Genomic DNA, 19213 nt, shown 5'->3' with positions numbered 1-19213 from the left:
TGATGCAGGCGCATATGAAAATTTATTTAGTATTTTAATTAGTTTAGGATTTTATTTTATTTATTTAGTTTGAAATTCTTTTTCCTATCTTTATTAGAATTTTAGTACTTTAAGTCTTTATTTAGGATTAGAATTACTATTTGATTAGGATTTATCTTAACTATTATAAATAAGTATCTTAGGTAGAAGATTATCATTATCATCTTTTGTTATTTTGAATATTTATTCAAGAGGTTTCTTTGAAAACCCAATTATCTTTTTATTGTTCCAACACAATCAACCCTATTCTAGCCCTAATTGTTGAGTTCTAATTGCCCTAAACCTTTCGGCTACATCATTTCCCTGCAGGCATTATTAATTCAGTACAGGCAGACTGCTTAATCATATCTCAGCAACTACCATTAAGAACTGCTTCAAACTCAAGACACCACTGATAAGGAATAAAATCAACCCTACCGCAGCAATTGATGGGACATCGGATTGCCCAGGAGAGCCATGTGACACATCCATGCCAAGGATGATGGTTGGAACCTTGGAAACAACAGGTATTGAAGGTGTTTGCTCAATTGCTAACATCGAATTCAGTCCTCCAAGCTGTGAGCAGATTATGGTAGAGATATTAACAGGTTTAACTACAAAGAGAACAATAACACTTCTGATTTTACTATCAAAGATTAAACCTGCAACCAGAGGAACTGATTCAAGTAAAAAAAAAAAAACATTTGATACAAGCACACCTTTGCATTGATCTTGAGAAGCAAATTCGTAAGGTACTGATCATTGACCCTAGTTGGAGCCATACACTGAGTGACTACGCCAAACTCAGCAAGATACTTTCGCTTCCATGGACCTCAAAAAATTCATGGAACTTTATATGTTAGGAAAAGACTTAAAGAGAACATGCATAACTAATGTATGAACAGATGTTATTGCGCACACCATAAAGATCAGAATTTTTCCTATCAGGCAGCAGACAAAGAACGAAATGTGGAGCTCCAGGAAGTTTAGACTGCATCTCCTCGCACATCTTCTCCACTCTAACCACAGGAGGGGAACGTCTGTTCTGATTCCTCTCTTCAAACACATCAAATGGGGGATCTATATGCTAAAAAAGAGACATGGAAAAGATCTTAAGCCAACAAGTTGAATTCCATATTTTCCCATTATGCTAACTAACAAAACCCTTACAACAAAAACAAAAGTCAGATATAATACTTACAAGCCCTTTCATTTCTCCACATCTAATCAGATCACGCACAAGGCTTTTTACATCACACCGTGCTGAAAAGTTCACAACAACCCATCGTGCAATCTTAGTCGGCTCAACTAATTTCTATGAAAGCAGACACTGAACAAGTGAGAAACAAGAGATGAAACATATATAAGATAGAAGGCTTTGAAACCCAAGAGAGACAATACCTTATTGTTAAAATTCCATCGCCCATTCCGTGGAAAGAAATCTTCCCCATTGCCCACTTTTAACTGTCATTAAAAGATAATGTAGTCAGAATGTAGATCTAAAAGAATGATCCTAAAATAACCCTCAACAACCAACATAAAAGTTTGATTAATCAAGGGAACAAAGGAAAATTCTGCAAAACACATATCACTTATCTACCCTTGGGGCTGGCAGTACACGGCCCTCCACTTGGGTGAAATTAGAGCTGATAGAGACACCACATGACCGCAGCATGGGTTCAGCACCATAATTGCTTTTGCGTAAAGCCTGCACAAAAGTTCGCAACACTCATGACCCATAAGTTAAAGCACAATGGAATATCGTGAGTCAAAAGCTCAGAGAAAAACCTACATTAGACAAGACATTCATTCTTTCTTGAGGCTTCTGCCTTGATTTTTCGACCAGTGAAGCTCTTTGGAAAGTGGATAGTGCTTTTGTGTAACGTTGCAAGGACACCAACGAACAGAGCTACAGGATTGCAACAGATGCACAACACACCATAGACACTCATTAATTGCTAAACATATATCATTTAATTAAACAAAAAACCACAGTGCATCAGTTCACCTCCATAGGAATATAAGTTGGCCTCTTTGGCTTCCCAACATTAATGCATGGCATCCTTGCAGAATAACGCAACTGTATGTTACGATGGTTGACAAAGTAGTCATAAACAGTCACCTCCAGGATCTCAGCTTCACCATTCTCACTCTTTGCACTTTTCTGCTTCAATGAAAACCTACATCATGGACACAATTTAAATAAAAATATAATCACTTGAAACTCAAGCACTACACCACATGCTAGCATGATGAGCTCAAAGAAAAATGATAGTCAATTTAGCACAAATCAAAGAAAAAGCACTTCTGTAAAATCAGGAAACCATACATCTGATCTTCGCAGAATTGGTCACTCAATCCAGTAATCTTGTACTCCTGATTGGATGGACTGACTTTTATCCTCAGATTCTTAAGCACACGTTTAGCCTATTCAGAGAATCAAGCAATAGTGGTTCAATGATTGATGCAAGGGAACTCAAGTTCACTTGGCAACAAAAAGTTGTTATTGATTACCTTGGTCCAATCAATAGAGTCTGGATCTCTCGCATTCTGATTGGCAAGTAAAAAATCCACTACCGGACCAGGTCGAATTATCATGGTCGTTGATACATCTGAAATAGAAAGATAAAAGAGTAATTAAACAAACAATACAACGCACACAAATGCACAAGAGCTGAGAGATAAGACTCCAACCAATATTCAGTGAAAGACCTCCTTGAGAGCTTCTGAAACTTGAATGGAAACCCCTACATCCTAGGACACCACCTCCGATATCTGCAAAATTGTTTGGATCATTGTGGAAGAAAGATTGGCGAACAAGTAGGCATCCCCTGTGACATCAAACGTAATGTCAAAATAAATATAACATCCTAGATCAAAGCCTAAAAGTAAGCAAAAGGGTATGCAGACACAAGCACATGTGACAGAAACACATAATTAACTTACTGTTTTGCTGCATGCTGCCGTAAAATAATATCCAACACCCTCAGGGCTTCTTGCGAATTTTCTGACTCCTGTCCACGCAGAGCATTTTGAATGGCTTGCATGGGAATCTTTGCAGCAAAGCTAATCTCCACTCTAAATGCCTTTGATTGATACGGCCGCCTTAATCTCTTCCTGTCATGCTCATTTGGGCTGTCATGGCCTTCAGGGCTAACATTTCCGTTGTTTCTATACATAAAAAAGGTCAACAGTTAGAGCTGAAATAGCAATGAATGGACCAGTATAAATACTAAAAATCAATCTAAAGTGTATGTCTACCTGTTAGATGTAACATCCTCAAGTACAACAGTAAACTCAAGCTTGTTACTTGGAAGAGGACCAACAGTAAATAAGCTCTTCTCCCCATCATATGCAAAGTCTTTTCCCGCCAACTCACTGCTGTAGGTCTCATGCACCCTATCGATCACTTTTCTTCCAACACCCTTGCCATCAACTGGGCGACCATCCTCATAAGAAAGAGAAACCTGTTGAACCAAATGCAAACGAAAGAAGAAACTTGCATCTATAGTGTTTGCCAAACCTCAAATGGGAGAAAAGGAAAAGCATAGAGAAAAGGAATCAAATGACATACACTGTAATGGAAGAAGTGCCCATTAACATTTCCAACATTCACTTGAAAGTGATTGGTGAGAATAGGTATCTTCTGCCCTTTAGAACCAAGTCCACGCCTGGCCATTGGGACACGTGCAACCTTATTCTTTGCGGGTTCAGATTCTGCTTTGATTGGCACCACATTGGGAGGCACAGGCGGGGGAGGAGGCAGAGAGTCCTGTGCTGCCCCATTTCCATCTGGCTCAAACGAGTCCATATCCTAACCAAGAAGGAAAATATGTATTAGGCAAAGGAAAAAGATACTAGCAAACATTTAAGCTTAGCTACACCACAAACTCCCCAAAAAGTCAGTAATATTATCAATGTATCCATTTCATGCAGAAAATCATTATTCAAATCCTTAAGTTGATAAATTAATTATTCAAAAAAGAGAAGCAATAACTCTTGATATATCACAATCTTAAACTCATCCATCTACATCATTAAATATTTATTTATTTTTTCACTCATTCAACTTGATAGTGTTTATCTCTACGTATTTCCTCGAAAAGATAATATCTGTTGTACGTTAAATAACTTAAAGAGAAATCAATAAACATATATCCCATTCTTTTAAGAGTAACATAGACATAGACATTTAGGAAGTTCAGTGAACCAGATAATGGCTCAAAGATCTTAGCAGAGTGGAATATAAGAAAACATATATCCCATTCTTTTAAGAGTAACATAGACATAGACATTCAGGGAGCTCAGTGAACCAGATAATGGCTCAAAGATCCTAGCAGAGTGGAATATAAGAAAACATATATCCCATTCTTTTAAGAGTAACATATACATAGACATTCAGGGAGCTCAGTAACCCAGATAATGGCTTAAAGATCTTAGCAGAGTGGAATATAAGAAAAGCCATAGACATTCAAACACCCAAGATGAGGAACAAAGTCAAGACACCAAAACTATGTACTATCTAAAAATGAGATTTTTTTTTCAAACAATATGCTTCAAACACCAACATGCAAACACAAGAAAGACATGTTTACAAAGTATATCAGCTGATCTGTAGCAAAAAAAGGTATCTTGGTCAATGCTGGGACATCCACAAGCAAAAATAGACAAATAGCATATAGCCAACAGATAAGAATGGTAAATTAAAAGAAAAAATAAAACAAAGAACCCTTCAAAGTACGCAATAAGGGAAGCTTTAAGAAAATGAGCTTGAACCCAGAGTTCCAAAAAAAGAGCTAACTTGAAGGGGCAGAAATTGCCGTATTTAGCATAAAACTTATAATTTCAACCAAATAAATAGCAGCATTTAAGAGATTGAATGAGGATACACCAAAAAGCAAGTACCTTCATGACATCAGGAGACAGTAAGGACCAGAAATTGCAAAGAAAGAGTTAAATGAAATGACAAAAACTTGTAAACGCAGTTAAAAATCCCAAATGAAGCAAAGAATGCTACAGCTTTTTAAATGGCTTGGTCACAAAAATGACAAAAAGGAGATTTTTTTTAACCCAAAAAAACTAAATACTATAAAAATAAAATAAAATTAAATAACAACGAAACGAACAGCCCACTGACGTGACAAAAAGTGCTCTACACTGCCGAAAAACTACAGTCGATTACAGTTTTAAAATGGAAGAATAATAAAGTTCCTTGTGAAAAAGCAGAGAACATCGGCTATAAAAGTGCAAACTTGAACGGTTCCTGAAGAACTAGAAACAAAACAGGGGAAAAAATACCCAGATCATGGTTGAAAAGAAGAAAACCCTTGAAATACCCCACCAAATGAAGCTGCATTGTAAGGAAAAAAAAGCCTCCAAAATTCCCCAAAAAAATGAAAACTTTCAAAAAATACTTCAAAAACCCAGACACAAACAAAGCCCATAACAGGTAAAAACCAAAGTCAAAAGGTGCAGAAACTAAAGGGATTTTACAGAGGAATACCTGGAATTTGAAGAGAGAAAAAACAAAGATTGAAAGCAACCCTAAAACCCAAAGCAATTTCAAGGGAAAGAAAGTGTCAACGCTCCTCTCTCTGGTTTACTCCCTCGCTCTTTATACTCAAAAATTGAAAAGACTGAAATGGCTCAAAAACCATTCGTTTCTCTCTCCGTTGTGCGCTATGTTTTTCCCTTATTTGTCTCTTCTACGTCGCGGCTTACGCAATTACTCTGCTTCATCACATGTCCACCGTCCACTTGGCTCAATTTCAGGTGATATCAACTTTTTTTCCAAATAAATTTCAATTTTCAACAATATTAGATTTTATAAATGGTAAATTATTTAATGCAAAATAGCATGTATGTAAATTTTATAAGTAATTAAGTTTTTATAACTATATATGTACTAATTAAGTAAATATGGTAAGAATCATATTTAAATATATTTAGACTCAAATTTGTATCTTATTATAGTTTGATAAAAATAATGAGAAATATTATCCTTAATAGGTAATTCATTAAAATACATTTACAAATATTAATTAACTAATTCTCTAATATTATTTATGGGATTTAATAATATTATAATTTAGTTAAATACATATTTATTTTAAAAAATTTGAATTTGAGTTTTGGGTGAGCAAAGATCAAGCTTACCGGACTTGAGTTAAAACCTTTAGATCAAAGGTTTGCACGGCGTTGATCTGATCACAATGGTGGGTGAGAGAGCATAGGATTATCTCGTCTCCCCTTTATTGCTCAGTCACCAAAGCGCACGCATTACAGTTATGTCACTACCTCGGGTTCCGGCGATTGGATTTTTTTTAACAGAGGATAATTAATTTTTGATTGACGGTTCTAGGTTAGTTGCAATTCCTAAATTGCGGACTTGTCCATGTTAAAACGGCGGCGTTTTCTTAAATGATGGCCTGATGGGTTCGATTGGATCGCTTTTGGGGGAGAAGGGTAATGTGGGAAAAAGCAGAAGGGGTAAGAAAGTTATGTCTTGTGGGGACCACGTAGTTATGGTTCGGAGTTTAAAATATTTTGAATCTGCGGCTGTGACGAGCTTTTAACGACACGTGCGGGTGAGATTAGAACTTTTTTTTTTTTTTAGAACGAGATTAGGATTTTTTTTGGGTAAAAGATCAGGGATTTCCGGGATTAAATACGGAGTAATTATCCTGTACGATAGCTTTTACGGTCGTAGGCTCCTTTTATAAAAGTAATAATTCCACTCTTTTTTCATAAAATGTTGAAGAATTTTTATTTAGGGTTTATATTTCATGTACATGTTTGGTGTATAAATTTTATATATTATTAATTAAATTAAGATATTATTATTTTAATAATAAATAAATTTAAAAAATAAAAACTCTCCAAAAAATGTTCATAANTTTTAATAATAAATAAAATAAAAAATAAATAACTCTCCAAAAAATGTTCATAATTTTAAAATAAATAAATTTTAATTTTTATACTATTTACAATATGACATTTTTGCGTTTAAATATAAATCTTTTAATTTATTTTTTATGATTTTATCTTAAAATAAATGACTCTTTAAAAATAATAATGGTAATTTTGATGAATTTTTTTTTTGGGTACATATTTTTTTATGTAATTATCTTATCACATAAAATTTTAAATGTTACAAATTGGTGAAAGGAATTAAATGTATTATTAGTAATGTGTGAAAGGGATGTTTCAACAAATACAACTAAAATAATAATGTGATGTGATTTTTTTTATTGTTTTGATGATAAACGGTGATTTCATCTATCCAAGAGGAAAAACAAAGCGAGAGCTCAAGATAATACATGGAAAATAATTAATTAATTAATTAAAAAAATATGTATCTATTATTGAAACAAATAGTTAGTTAAAAGTCACGATTATGGTGCTTAAATGAAAGAAGCATCTTATATTTTTATTTTAATTATATACAAAGTATAACTAATCACAACGTAAGTGTGACGATGAAATTTAGGTTTCACTCACTTCCAGACTTACTCAAACTTTTAATACCTCGTTTAGATCTCATAATTTAATTATTTATGAAGCATGATCAAATCAACCATATTACAAATAGATGATTAGGTTTAGATGTTACTTACTTTCGAACTTGTTGGAACTTCCAATAGTACTAGATACTTGCTTTACAATTAGGGTTAAGTTAATCCTATTATTTAATAATCTTGAATATTGATTTACCATTTTAGCTAATTAAGATGTTCAATGGGTTTGTGACACTTAGCTCAACTCTTGAATTCGTATTTAATAGTTCATAAGAATGTAATAATTGATTAGAGGATTTTCCATCTTCAGCAAGCTAATAACTTTGTTTTCTCCAAAGAAGGAAATAATATCTTAACAAAAAGCAAGTCATAAATCTACTTAGGATATCCAACGGTTAATTTAGTTTAAAAAATTATAATTGAATTAACTAAATGTTATTTAAAATTTAATCGAATTGATTAAAAATCATGTATTAATCAATTAATTGAATTAGACCCTTCGAGGACCTCCAATAAAATTGAAACCAATTAATTGAATTAGATTGGTTAATTTGGTTGGTGATCAAATTAACTAAAATGTTTGGACTCAAGCCCAATTTTGTTAGTTTCATTTTTCTTGTATATTTTACAAATTAAATAAAATTAAATTACAAAATTTCAACACTATAAGCTTAATAACATTAAAATGTTTCAACAAACATTAATGAAAATACACTAAAATATACCTACCTATGTTCTTATAATTTTAAATCAGTTAGTTCAATAAACCGAAAAATAAGTAAAACCTAAACTGAATTAATCCATTTAATTATGTTCAGTTCCGAATTAACAAAAAAAAAAGAATTAAATTAATCATTTTAATCAAATTTGTTCGATTAATTTAATTAATTTAATTTTAATGGAAAATTAGTCACTTCATAACCTAGTTGAGAATATCTGTAGGCTTTGCCTTAGGCCCAATGAGAAATTCCAAATGAATTGAAACCAATATTGCTTGGGCCAATGTTACCAGTAGTCATATTTTGCTCGGGCCAACATGTTCGGCCTTATGATTGTAACGTGCTTGACCAATTATCCCTGATGCATGAGAACTATGAACTATGAACACAGAACAGAACAAAACAGAACAGAGTCATGCTTCATCACCACAGTAATTGACTAATTTCGGCCATGTTCCTGGAAAAACAAAGATGGAGACAAGATGACTCAGACTTGCAATGACCAACCTGGAAAACTGCCAGGGTTCCATCAGTGAGCTAGTTTCTTAATCAATGTTTTCCATTGTTGAATTGTTTATTCTTGAAAGGAGGAGACAAGTTATGGAAAACCCCATGAACAGGGTCAACCATTTATGCTGATGGTTATCCTTTCAGTCCATTATTAGTAAAAGACAAGAGCATGTACTATGTTCTTCAGCTGGTAAGTTTGGCTATGCAGACTTCGCTGCGAACCAATTGCTCATGTCGAAGGAAAAGTATTGCAAAGAAAGCTCTGATTGCCTGCATTCTGAAGCAAACCCCTTTTGAGTTTAGACACTGTCAGCTTCATTAAGTTGTCTATGGTCCCTGGAGAGTGGTTTGCTTTTGCATATACAGTTATCCCATACATAGCAACAGGGGTGATGGTCCTGGAGAGTGGGGAAGTTCACATTTATTGTTTCTTCCTTCCGAAATGGACCACATATCGTGGATGGTTCCAAATAATAAACGCAATGGCCTGCATAAGGATCAGATTAACAAAGCAAGCAGACAAGAAGACTGGGTTGAGAAGGATAGGTCGAGCTCCTGCCATGGTAAAAGACTTAACAGGATACTATTCTGGAGTTTGAATAGTAAAATTACTATGTGTCGTGGATAAGAATAAGGTTCAAGTAGTAGTTTCATGATACCCTTTGCTCTTCTGTATCGAGATTTCCATTTAGGATTTACAATTTTCTACCCCATTTCCATCTGTCAATCATGCCATTTTCCCCTTAATTAACGCACGAAATTTTGTCTCTCATTCCCCTTTCTAGTCCTAGATTCCACTCAGACCAAGGCATTTCCCATTCCATTACAGTTGTTTCCATGTGTCTGTAAAATGAGGAAATTCCTCCATTCAAGTCCATGATTTTGTCCCAAGTTTGAAACCCAACCTGATCCTTGTTTGTCTTCGTTTCCTCTTCCTTAGATTCTTCTCCTAATTATGATTGCCCCCTTGTTTCCTCCGCCGTTCCCCCACCCATTATTCTCCCCACTCCATCCAATTGTTTCCATATTCTAAACTTAACAGTACTTTACGGATTTATATTCGTCACATTATCGATTTATAAATTCTATATACTATCGAATATCAAACGGGCATCAAATATAAATACTTATATTACTAATTTTATGTAACAAATTTATATAAAATTTGAAGTGGGTACTCCATTTTTGGTGTATCATGACCCCAAGGTCAACTACTCTCAACTCTCTTTTTTTCTCTTGGGGGTTCATCATCACCTTAAATATAGTGGGAACATATTCAAAGGTGAGGTCCACCTTTAGATATAAAATCAAATTGGTAGTGGAGCTGGTCAGATTCCTCAAATAAACCTATTCCAACAACAAAGCAAGTTTATGTTCAATAATGCCAATTAAACAATGACTCAAATATAATGCAATAAAATTTATTTTTCTCGTAATCTTTAAATTTTAGCCGTTGAGATATTTTTGTAAATAAAAACATTGAGAAAAAAAGTTTAAATTTAATATAATTTGAAATTATAACCTATGATTTGATATGAAGACCCATTTCAAAATTAAAAAGCAAATGGACCGACGGTGACAAGGGCGCGTCTGCGTCAATATGACTTTAACTGGTTTGCATGTTTTGTACGCAAAGCTCACGAGGACTAAATTAATTCCAGTCAAAATCAAAGACCAAGTCACTTGGACCATGCCCAATCTTTTTTTTTGCCCTTTTTTCAAACCGTCACTAAATTCACGTGAAATTTATTTTTTTATTATTTTTATCAAAAATATCAAAACAGATTTAACCCGGATCGATTTGTATCAATTATTTTTCGAGAAAGACAAATAAGATAGTCGATAACGATAATAACTTGATTGAATTAAGTGGAAGAATACCTTAATTTTATATCGAACAAGTAAAAGATGTCAAGAAACTTATAATCGTGAATACGGTAGAAATTTATATATTTTACGAGTTTAGGTATCTACAGTGATCAAAGGAAGTAAAAAGGAAGGAAAAATCATGGAGAGGAATGGATGCTTTTATTTTTCCAAGCACTTTGCGTAGTGGAAGTGGAACAAAGTCTTAACAAGAAACAAACCACCATCAAAATCACCTTTCAAGAACTAATCAAACGTTCAAAAGGAGAGGGGAAAAAAAAAAAGAATCCAAAAAAACCACAAAAAGAAAAACAAAAATTTGATAAAAGGAGAGCCCATGTTTTACTCTGCAATTCCCAAAGCCGATTCTCTTTAGAAATTTTGGTAGGAAGTAGTAGGATCTCTAAAAGCACTCTTCCTCTTTCTTTCTCTCTCTCGGTTCTTCTCTTCCTTTTTACTTTTCTAAACCATAAAGACCTAACCCTAACAGAGCAGCTGCAGCTAAAACATCACCACCACCCATGGCGGCACCGATCTGGATATGGGCTTTCTCTGTGTCCCTGACTTTGGTTCCGTTCGTTTTGGGAAACTCAGAAGGAGATGCTCTTTACACTTTGAGAAGAAGCTTAACGGATCCGGATAACGTGCTCCAGAGCTGGGATCCGACCCTTGTTAATCCTTGTACTTGGTTCCACATCACTTGTAACCAAGATAATCGAGTCACCAGAGTGTATGTCAATTTCCCCTTTTTCTCTTTTTGGGTTTGAAGATCTGCTGATTTTGATTTTTGGGTTCAAATTTATCTGTTTTTTTTAAATAAAAAATTTGGGTTTTGTTTTGTTTTGGAGACGGGCTAGTTTCCTTGTTTGATAGCTTGTTAACTGGTGGTTTAAATTGGGTTCCGGTTCATTTCATTGGATTTAGTGTTTATTTTCCATAGGGGTTTTGTTTTGGAGGGAAAAAATGGTGGGTATATCCACGGAGAAACTGTTTTATTGTCTGAAACTTGGTTCTTTATTGGGGGAGGGGGGGGGGGGGGATTGGGTTTGGGTTCATTTAATTTGTTTTTTTGTTTTTAGTTTATTTTCCGTATCGTATAGGTATGTTTTGGAGGGAAAAAAGTGGGTAATTTCACTGAAAAACTGTTGGATTAGATGAGCTTGTACTTTGCTTATTAGCAGTTACAAAAGAAAGGCAAATATGGTGGTAAAAGTTTTAAAGTATTTTTATCTGGAATGATGATAGATTTGGCAAATAATACTCTTTATAGAAGTTTTTGGCAACATTTTAATCATATATCTTAGTTAAAGGCTTTAGGTTCTAAATAGTGTTTTAATGCTTTTTACCTTTTGGAGGATTCATGTCCTGGTTATAGGAAACATCGTATTAGGCTGTCATAAGCTGAATTGCTTTACATTTTCTCTGACATAGGTGTGTTTGAGTCAATGGAAATTGCAGAATTGCCTCCATGAATAAGAAATATTTATATATTGTGATCGCCTTTTTTCCTTTTATGATGGAACAGAAGGTTGCCCATTTTTTCTATTCTCCCATTTGGAGCATTGGATAATATTTGAATGTATGCTTTTTTATTGTTTGGGGTTTTACTAGATATGCTTATAGTCTGCATGCCCCTTTGAGAAGAAGAGGTTAACAAGTTATGACATTAAAATGATACCATTTGGTGCTTGATGGCTTTGAGGAAATAGTTTTAGTCGTAGTTTTCAAATTGGCAAGAGGGATTGCTTTTTTTTTTTTTGTGGGTTACCTCTCTCTGGAATTATGGGCTTTGCCATTCTATCTCTAATGGTATTTCTTTTTTGCCTTTTGCAGAGATTTAGGTAATTCAAACCTATCAGGGCATTTGGTATCTGAGCTTGGGAAGCTTGAGCATTTGCAGTATCTGTATGTTCTTTTCCCTTTAACTTTTTCCCCCCCATTGACCCTTTATATTTAGATTCTGGAGTTCCCAACATGTTTGGATGTGTTAATTATTTGTATATAAATGTTTACTTGTTAGATATTTACTGCCATGCTTTAAAAGTTTAAAATTGTTTATAGTATTGGGTGAAACTGTTGATGCTCAACCATTGTTATTCATTTCCATGTGTTTTCTGTGTCATGCAGGGAGCTTTACAAAAATAACATCCAAGGAACCATCCCTACTGAACTCGGAAACTTGAAGAGCCTCATCAGTTTGGACCTATATAACAACAACATCTCAGGGACCATTCCTCCATCACTAGGGAAATTGAAATCTCTTGTATTCTTGTGAGTGCTCAAGTCCAGTGTTAGTCTATTCATGCATGATTAGACTATGGTCAAGCTTTCATTTGTCTCAGTTGCCTTCCTAATCAGCTTGACTTGAAAAATCAATGATGAATTAGATAATAGATAACCTGGGGGCCAGAGGCTTTAGTTAATTATAAGCTTCAGATAATGGTTAGTTATACGCTAATGTTCCAAGCTTCTTTGGGTGCCACCATGATTCACTCCCTTTCTAGTTATCCTCATGTCTCAAACTAGAATACTAATCATTTCTCATGTTTTTATCTTTTGGTGAGTAGTTTTATGTATCTTTCTAATCTTCAATCCCTAGTCTTTCTCTCATTGTTGTTTCATTTTACAGGAGGCTTAATGACAACTGGTTAACTGGACCTATCCCTAGGGAACTTGCTGGTATTTCAAGCCTCAAAGTTGTGTAAGTGTTGCGTTATTTCAAATAATTTATTTTCATAAATACTATTCTCTGGTATTGTTTTGTGATGCATTAAACTTATTGTCATCAAAACTTTGCCTCTTTTCTTCCAGTGATGTCTCGAACAATGATTTGTGTGGAACCATTCCTACCAGTGGACCATTTGAGCACATTCCTTTGAACAAGTAAGCTCACCCCTCTGTTTTTTTTTCTCTTTACTTCAATTATCTTTTATCTAGTTACAATTCATGATGGGTTACATGGATGTTAGTGGCTGTGCATGTTATGCTGCAAGTACCTCATTTTCCTTTGGAGAAATTTGATAAATTATACCTTGTCATCGACATCACTTCTCAAATCATGCACTTTTTCCTCATTTTCCCCCTTTACTTGAAATCTTTTTAAACTTACTGGATTAAAGCCTTTTTATTCTTGGCTTTTTTTTTGTGTGGTGGAAGTAATCATTCTGAAAAGTTCTATGCTATGTTTACTTTTCATTGTGAATTTGTGATAACCTCTTCTGGTTTTTCATTAATGCATGTGTTGATAATGTTAATTTTGATGTTGGGATGAAGACTTTAACAGTCAGTTACTTGAGGAATGTTAAAAATCAAAAGGAAATGGATGCATCATGTCCCTTCAAGCATTTGGTGTCAAAAGATTAATCTGGATTTTTTCACTGCTTCTAGATAAGCTGAGGCTTAGTCCATGCTTGTGGCCCTCTTTATGATTTTGCTATCAGTGTTAGTTATTCATGGACGGTCTTGGCAGAATGCTATTAAGTTTTCTGATATGCCTCACACTAGAATGCATGTTGATGAGTCTGAGGTTCAGTTTGTTTTAGATGTGTACATATTATCAATTGGAAACCTCCATGTAAATATGCGCCTATGCATTTGTTTTTATTTTCTCCATTTAAACTTATTAATAGCCAACTTTTATTTTCCCTGTGTGCGAAGTCACTGATCTTTATATCATTCCAATTAATGTAGCTTTGAGAGAAACCCTAGGCTTGAAGGTCCAGAGTTGCTGGGGCTTGCTAGTTACGACACAAACTGCTCGTGAAGGACAGCGTGATGCTGCAAAGCTTCGGATTAGATATGTACTCACAAAATTTCAAGTGTATTATCACAGTATAATGGGGTTTGTCAAATGCAGTCCCTCATATATAAGTATCTGTAAATCTGAATACCTGCTTGGCCCGTATTAGCATTTGTAACTGAATTATCCTGCTCTTCCTAAGATGTTCAAGACGACAACTAGTATTGATGTAATGGTAGTGACAAGTTTACTTCCGGTATGCATCCTTAATTTGGCTTTCTTGCCATCTTATGGTTTCTTGTTGTCTGTAAAATATCTCTGGTCTTCTACTGAGTACATTAATTTAATGAGCAATGGCGTTGATCCTAGTTTGCTTTATAAATACAGGATGCAGCATGTGACATGTTGAACTTACAAATTATTTGCATTTTTCATTTAGTTGCTTATGCTACATCCTCTAAATGTATGGAAGCAAGCAACTTGGTTTTCAGTTCGAAAGAACATCAATCAAGTTAGTTCAAAGCCTCCCCCTCCAACCCATTTGGTCTCATTGAATCTAGATCTCTATTCGCAGCTATTCCCATATCATCAAGGATTCTAATGTAAGCGAGAAGTAATTGATAATTGCACAAGTTCTCAAATAGCATTTCTCTTACATGATAGGTTTGCATTCTTCAAGTAATTTTACTTGTTTGATGTGAGATTGGAACATTTTTTTTGATGTGCTTGGTGTGACACTAATGCCTATATCGAAAAAGGTTTTGGTTTTTGACGAGTTTTCCTTAGGTGGGCTTTTTGGCAAGGTAAAGGAGAGCCGTTGTTATTTTGGAAACAAAATCAATTATAAATATAAATTTATATATAAAATTCGAAAACATAGCAACAAAGTCAGGATGGCCGAGTGGTCTAAGGCGCCAGACTCAAGTTCTGGTCCTCGAAAGAGGGCGTGGGTTCAAATCCCACTTCTGACAACTCAACTTTTGCTAATTTAGTTACTATGGAATTTTTTACAGGAAGTGAAGTATCTAGCATTTGCTTTGAAAAACAAGGCTTGGATGAATCAATTCTAGATGCATTTGACACTGTTTTCCTCCCCAACAAGAAGTGAAATATCTAGCATTTGCTTTGAAAAACTAGGCTTGGATGAATCAATACTAGATGCATTTGACACTGTTTTCCTCCCCAACTTAGAATTTTTTATCCTTGGGAATAATTTAAGGTAATCAAAGAATATATGATTCTTGTTATTTGATTGTACATGGAGCCATCCTCACCTGTCAAAGATGTTCTGCAGACATCAAAAAGTGATTCTTAAGAAGCCCAAACTTTTGTTTGAAATAATGTGAACTATGTCTTTTGAAAATCTTGCACATGCAAAGTGAAGGGGTAGCCTTAAATTCTCTGGTTTTGTAGGGAATTAGATGCTTATTCCCAGGTTTGAGTATTACAGTTTTGACCATATTTCATCATCTGATATTCCTATCTCAAACATATTTTGAAAATTCTCTGAGAATCCTTTGAAGTTTGATCCGAATTTGGAAAGCAAAAACTCCCTTGGAAGGGAAGACACAGCAGAGATTTTATGTAAACAACTAACATATGGGATTTTGGGAGGAGCGGGTCCATTTTGTCCACTCTTTAAAAGCACTGCCACCATGGAAAAAGAACAAATGAATAAATTTGATGAGGCTAAGGGTACTTACTTAAGCAACAGTGAAAGCATATCTGCATCCATGGTGTCAAACATGGAAAAAATAAAGGAATAAAACAATTGGGAAACTTTCCAATCATTGCAAACATGCCAGACATCCAATGACAACCTAGCTGGGTGGATTTCCAAGATCCATTTCAGACAGAAGTTGGAGTCATTTCTTTTCTTTTCTTTTTTCCCTGGAATTATTGAAATCCCAAGGTGTTGACTGATATTTCTTAACAAATGTCCTAGAATATTTATAACGCAAAGCTGGGGAACCTGGTTCCTGCTGAGCACTTGCAAAGTTATGTCCCACCACCAAGAATGAGAAGAAAATTGAAGTTGTCAAGCATTCAGCTGGAACTTGGGGGCCCCTCAGCCTTACCATTTTGCAGAATGTAAGTTTTCTACTGTTTCTGCAACTTTTGCCCCCAGTTTCTAGATAGCAATAAGTTCAGCTCTTCAATTACTTACAATATCCTTTTTCTACCATTTGGTTTTCCCTGTATAAACTACAAACTATCCATCATTTTTCCACCTTGGAATAGGATTACATTCAACTTTTGGGACAACATTCAACTCATATTTGTGTTCATCCATGGCTTGATGCTTGCCACCAATGAGAAAACTTGTGAATTAAGCAATTCAAATTATATGTATATGTGTGAAAAGTTTGCTGGCTTGGGATATAAACAAGGCAAGAATCTACCTTTTTCTCAATGAGGCACAGGAACACAACGTTAGCTCAAGAATATTTACCTCTGTCATGGCATGTACCTAACTTTTATGTCGGGAAAAAGATGATATGCTTAGTGCTTTAAAAAGAAAATAGGTAGAGGATTTTTAAAAATCTCACATCAGATAAGCAAGGGAATTTCGGATGATTTATAAGTGATGGCACTATACATCTTATCAAGTTAATCTTTTTAAAGATATAATGATCTTGTAATAAGTGATATCAGAATAAATTCAATTTTAATTTGATTTCGTACCAAATACTTCTAAAAACAATAGACAAAATGATCGAGAGTGTCGTTTAATTAGGTGGATAAGGATGTCACGCCTAACCCATGAAGAAGAAGCACTCCTAGAAAGTAAAATGAATGAGAAAATACACATGAAAAGGGGAAGCTTGTTGTAATCTTCTTTTGACTTTTGCATATGCAATCAATGGAATTGAGAAGACCCTACCTTCCTGTGTAGTCAATTAGTAATAATTTTTCCTCTAAATATCTATGTTATTTTTTTTAATATTTTATTTTTAAATTTTTTATATTAAAAGTATTATATATGTATGTTTTATATATATTTTTTAATTTTAATATAACATAAACTCATAATTCATCATTAACAATTCCTAATCTCCAAAAAGGAATTTATTATTTTTTAATTAATTCTTCTTTCAGCTCTAAGCTCTCCTTGGGGCATCAAAAGGCATGGGTGTACCTAACTCAGTTGGCTCATCAACCTTGACCATATAATAACAATGGCATCCACTAAGAAAAATAAAGAGAATCTCAATTCAACTTTCTTTCTTTAAATTATAGAATAAAAAATCATAAAAATTAAGCAAAATAAAAAAAAAACTATAAACTTGATCGTCTAAACAACAAATATATATATATATATATATATATATATATCTCTTTTATATATTTTTTGACATAATATGTAATTATTGGATTAATTCAGAAATGAAATTTATTAATTTATAACTAAAATATTATAATTAAAATGAATGAGAAAATACACATGAGAAGGGAAAGCTAATTGTAATCTTTTTTGACTTTTGCATATGCAATCAATGGAATTGAGAAGACCCCACCTTCCTGTGTAGTCAATTAGAAATGAAATTTATTAATTTATAAATAAAATATCATAATTAAAGCAATAAATCATTATATCTGATAAGATAAAAATATTGAGACAAAAACCGTTAGTATTTTTGTAATTAAAGTAGCAAGCATGATTATGCCAATGGGAAAGAAGCCAAGAGGGATCGAATTCATCCAAAAGCTTATATATTCCTTTTTATTTTATATTTTCCCATTTTTTATGTGTGCATTTTTAATCATGACGGGTGGGAAACTTACGTACCATTCTTTTCCATAATTATGAAAATAATATATAATTAATCCATTGATAATTGAATTTTATTCTTTAAAAAATATGTGAAAAAGACGAACTAATGATACTGTGTTTTACGATTTCAATATGGTTCGATAATATATTTTATTAGTTACGAAATAATTGAATGATGATCGACTTAACGAATTGTATTACGGGAATCGTTTTTGCTATTATAATAATTATAAGATAAGAATTGTCATCACTATGAGATTATAGATTTGGATTTGATTGTTTATGCATTGAAATGTCTTCGTCTCAATGAATTTGATTGTCCTCAAGGCTATAGTGTTGACCCATGCAGCTACCAAAGCAAATCCTTTGAGCTATTATTATTTAAAAACCGACACTAGTTTTAGCTTACAAGTCACATCATAAATTCAACGAAAAAAAGAATTAGGCTTGCTTCTCTTTGGCCTTTACTCGTCAGCTTGATATGATGAATACATCATCACTACCAAAACAGTACACAGTTAGAATACACATCTATCACCCATAAATTTATATATATAAAAAAATAATATAAAATATATTTTATTTTTTAGCAATCCATTTTTATTAAAAGAATTTCATTAAAAATTCATCGAAAATAATTTTTCAATACCATTATTAGGATCCGATAAAAATTCATTGAAAAATTTTTAATCGTGTTTAACAAAGAAACAAATGTACATGATAAATCAATTGCATGTAAATCAGTAAACGAGCCTTAAATAAAGTTTCCCACTAATTTTATCGAAAATTTTTTGCATGAATTAATGTGGTATATTCTTGTTATAATTTGCTCGTTTTGTCGTACGAAAGGTTATAATTAATCTAATTATAACATATTTATCACAATTTAAACTTAACCTAATTAGTGCAAGTGAAAGCAAACTGACTGGAAGAAAAGCAAAAGGCAATGGAAGAAAAAGTTATCCTATTGCACGTGAAGATCATGCATAAAGTTGTAATCAATTGAATTAATCATAAATAATATATATATATATATATATATGGTATTTAGGTGCAACTGGCTTGGAAT

General features: G+C 33.6%; 2 protein-coding genes and 1 non-coding gene across 3 annotated transcripts in view; 2 read left to right on the top strand and 1 right to left on the bottom strand.

Annotated features, from left to right (window-relative positions):
* LOC18590854 (protein argonaute 4) overlaps positions 1-5670 on the bottom strand; it is a 14418-nt gene extending 8748 nt beyond the window's left edge. Inside the window, exons 1-15 of the mRNA XM_018127250.1 lie at positions 5522-5670; positions 3593-3832; positions 3280-3485; positions 2965-3189; positions 2713-2849; positions 2533-2630; positions 2348-2445; positions 2027-2198; positions 1811-1927; positions 1619-1726; positions 1420-1482; positions 1220-1333; positions 940-1105; positions 738-850; positions 457-594 (exon numbers count right to left, since the gene is read on the bottom strand). Of these exons, the coding sequence (XP_017982739.1) occupies positions 457-594; positions 738-850; positions 940-1105; positions 1220-1333; positions 1420-1482; positions 1619-1726; positions 1811-1927; positions 2027-2198; positions 2348-2445; positions 2533-2630; positions 2713-2849; positions 2965-3189; positions 3280-3485; positions 3593-3829 (1992 nt within the window). The 5' untranslated portion in view covers positions 3830-3832; positions 5522-5670. The remainder of the gene's footprint in view (positions 1-456; positions 595-737; positions 851-939; positions 1106-1219; positions 1334-1419; positions 1483-1618; positions 1727-1810; positions 1928-2026; positions 2199-2347; positions 2446-2532; positions 2631-2712; positions 2850-2964; positions 3190-3279; positions 3486-3592; positions 3833-5521) is intronic.
* LOC18590853 (BRASSINOSTEROID INSENSITIVE 1-associated receptor kinase 1) lies at positions 10797-14737 on the top strand. Its single transcript, XM_007016625.2, has 6 exons — positions 10797-11360; positions 12464-12535; positions 12758-12901; positions 13260-13331; positions 13442-13513; positions 14321-14737. The coding sequence occupies exons 1-6, from the start codon at positions 11152-11154 to the stop codon at positions 14391-14393; spliced, it is 642 nt and encodes a 213-aa protein (XP_007016687.2). The 5' UTR covers positions 10797-11151; the 3' UTR covers positions 14394-14737.
* Positions 15257-15340, top strand: TRNAL-CAA. The gene has a single exon. It is a non-coding gene; the product is annotated as a tRNA-Leu (tRNA).

Source organism: Theobroma cacao, chromosome 9, assembly GCF_000208745.1.
Source record: "Theobroma cacao cultivar B97-61/B2 chromosome 9, Criollo_cocoa_genome_V2, whole genome shotgun sequence".
In the NCBI taxonomy this organism is placed as follows: Eukaryota; Viridiplantae; Streptophyta; class Magnoliopsida; order Malvales; family Malvaceae; genus Theobroma; species Theobroma cacao.
This window is presented reverse-complemented; position numbering and strand designations above follow the sequence as displayed.

Coding starts and splice junctions, on each gene's coding strand:
- LOC18590853 (XM_007016625.2), top strand. CDS start 11,152: ATGGCGGCACCGATCTGGATATGGGCTTTCTCTGTGTCCCTGACTTTG. Junction 12,536..12,757: donor CTTGAGCATTTGCAGTATCT/GTATGTTCTTTT, acceptor TGTGTCATGCAG/GGAGCTTTACAAAAATAACA. Junction 13,332..13,441: donor ATTTCAAGCCTCAAAGTTGT/GTAAGTGTTGCG, acceptor CTTTTCTTCCAG/TGATGTCTCGAACAATGATT.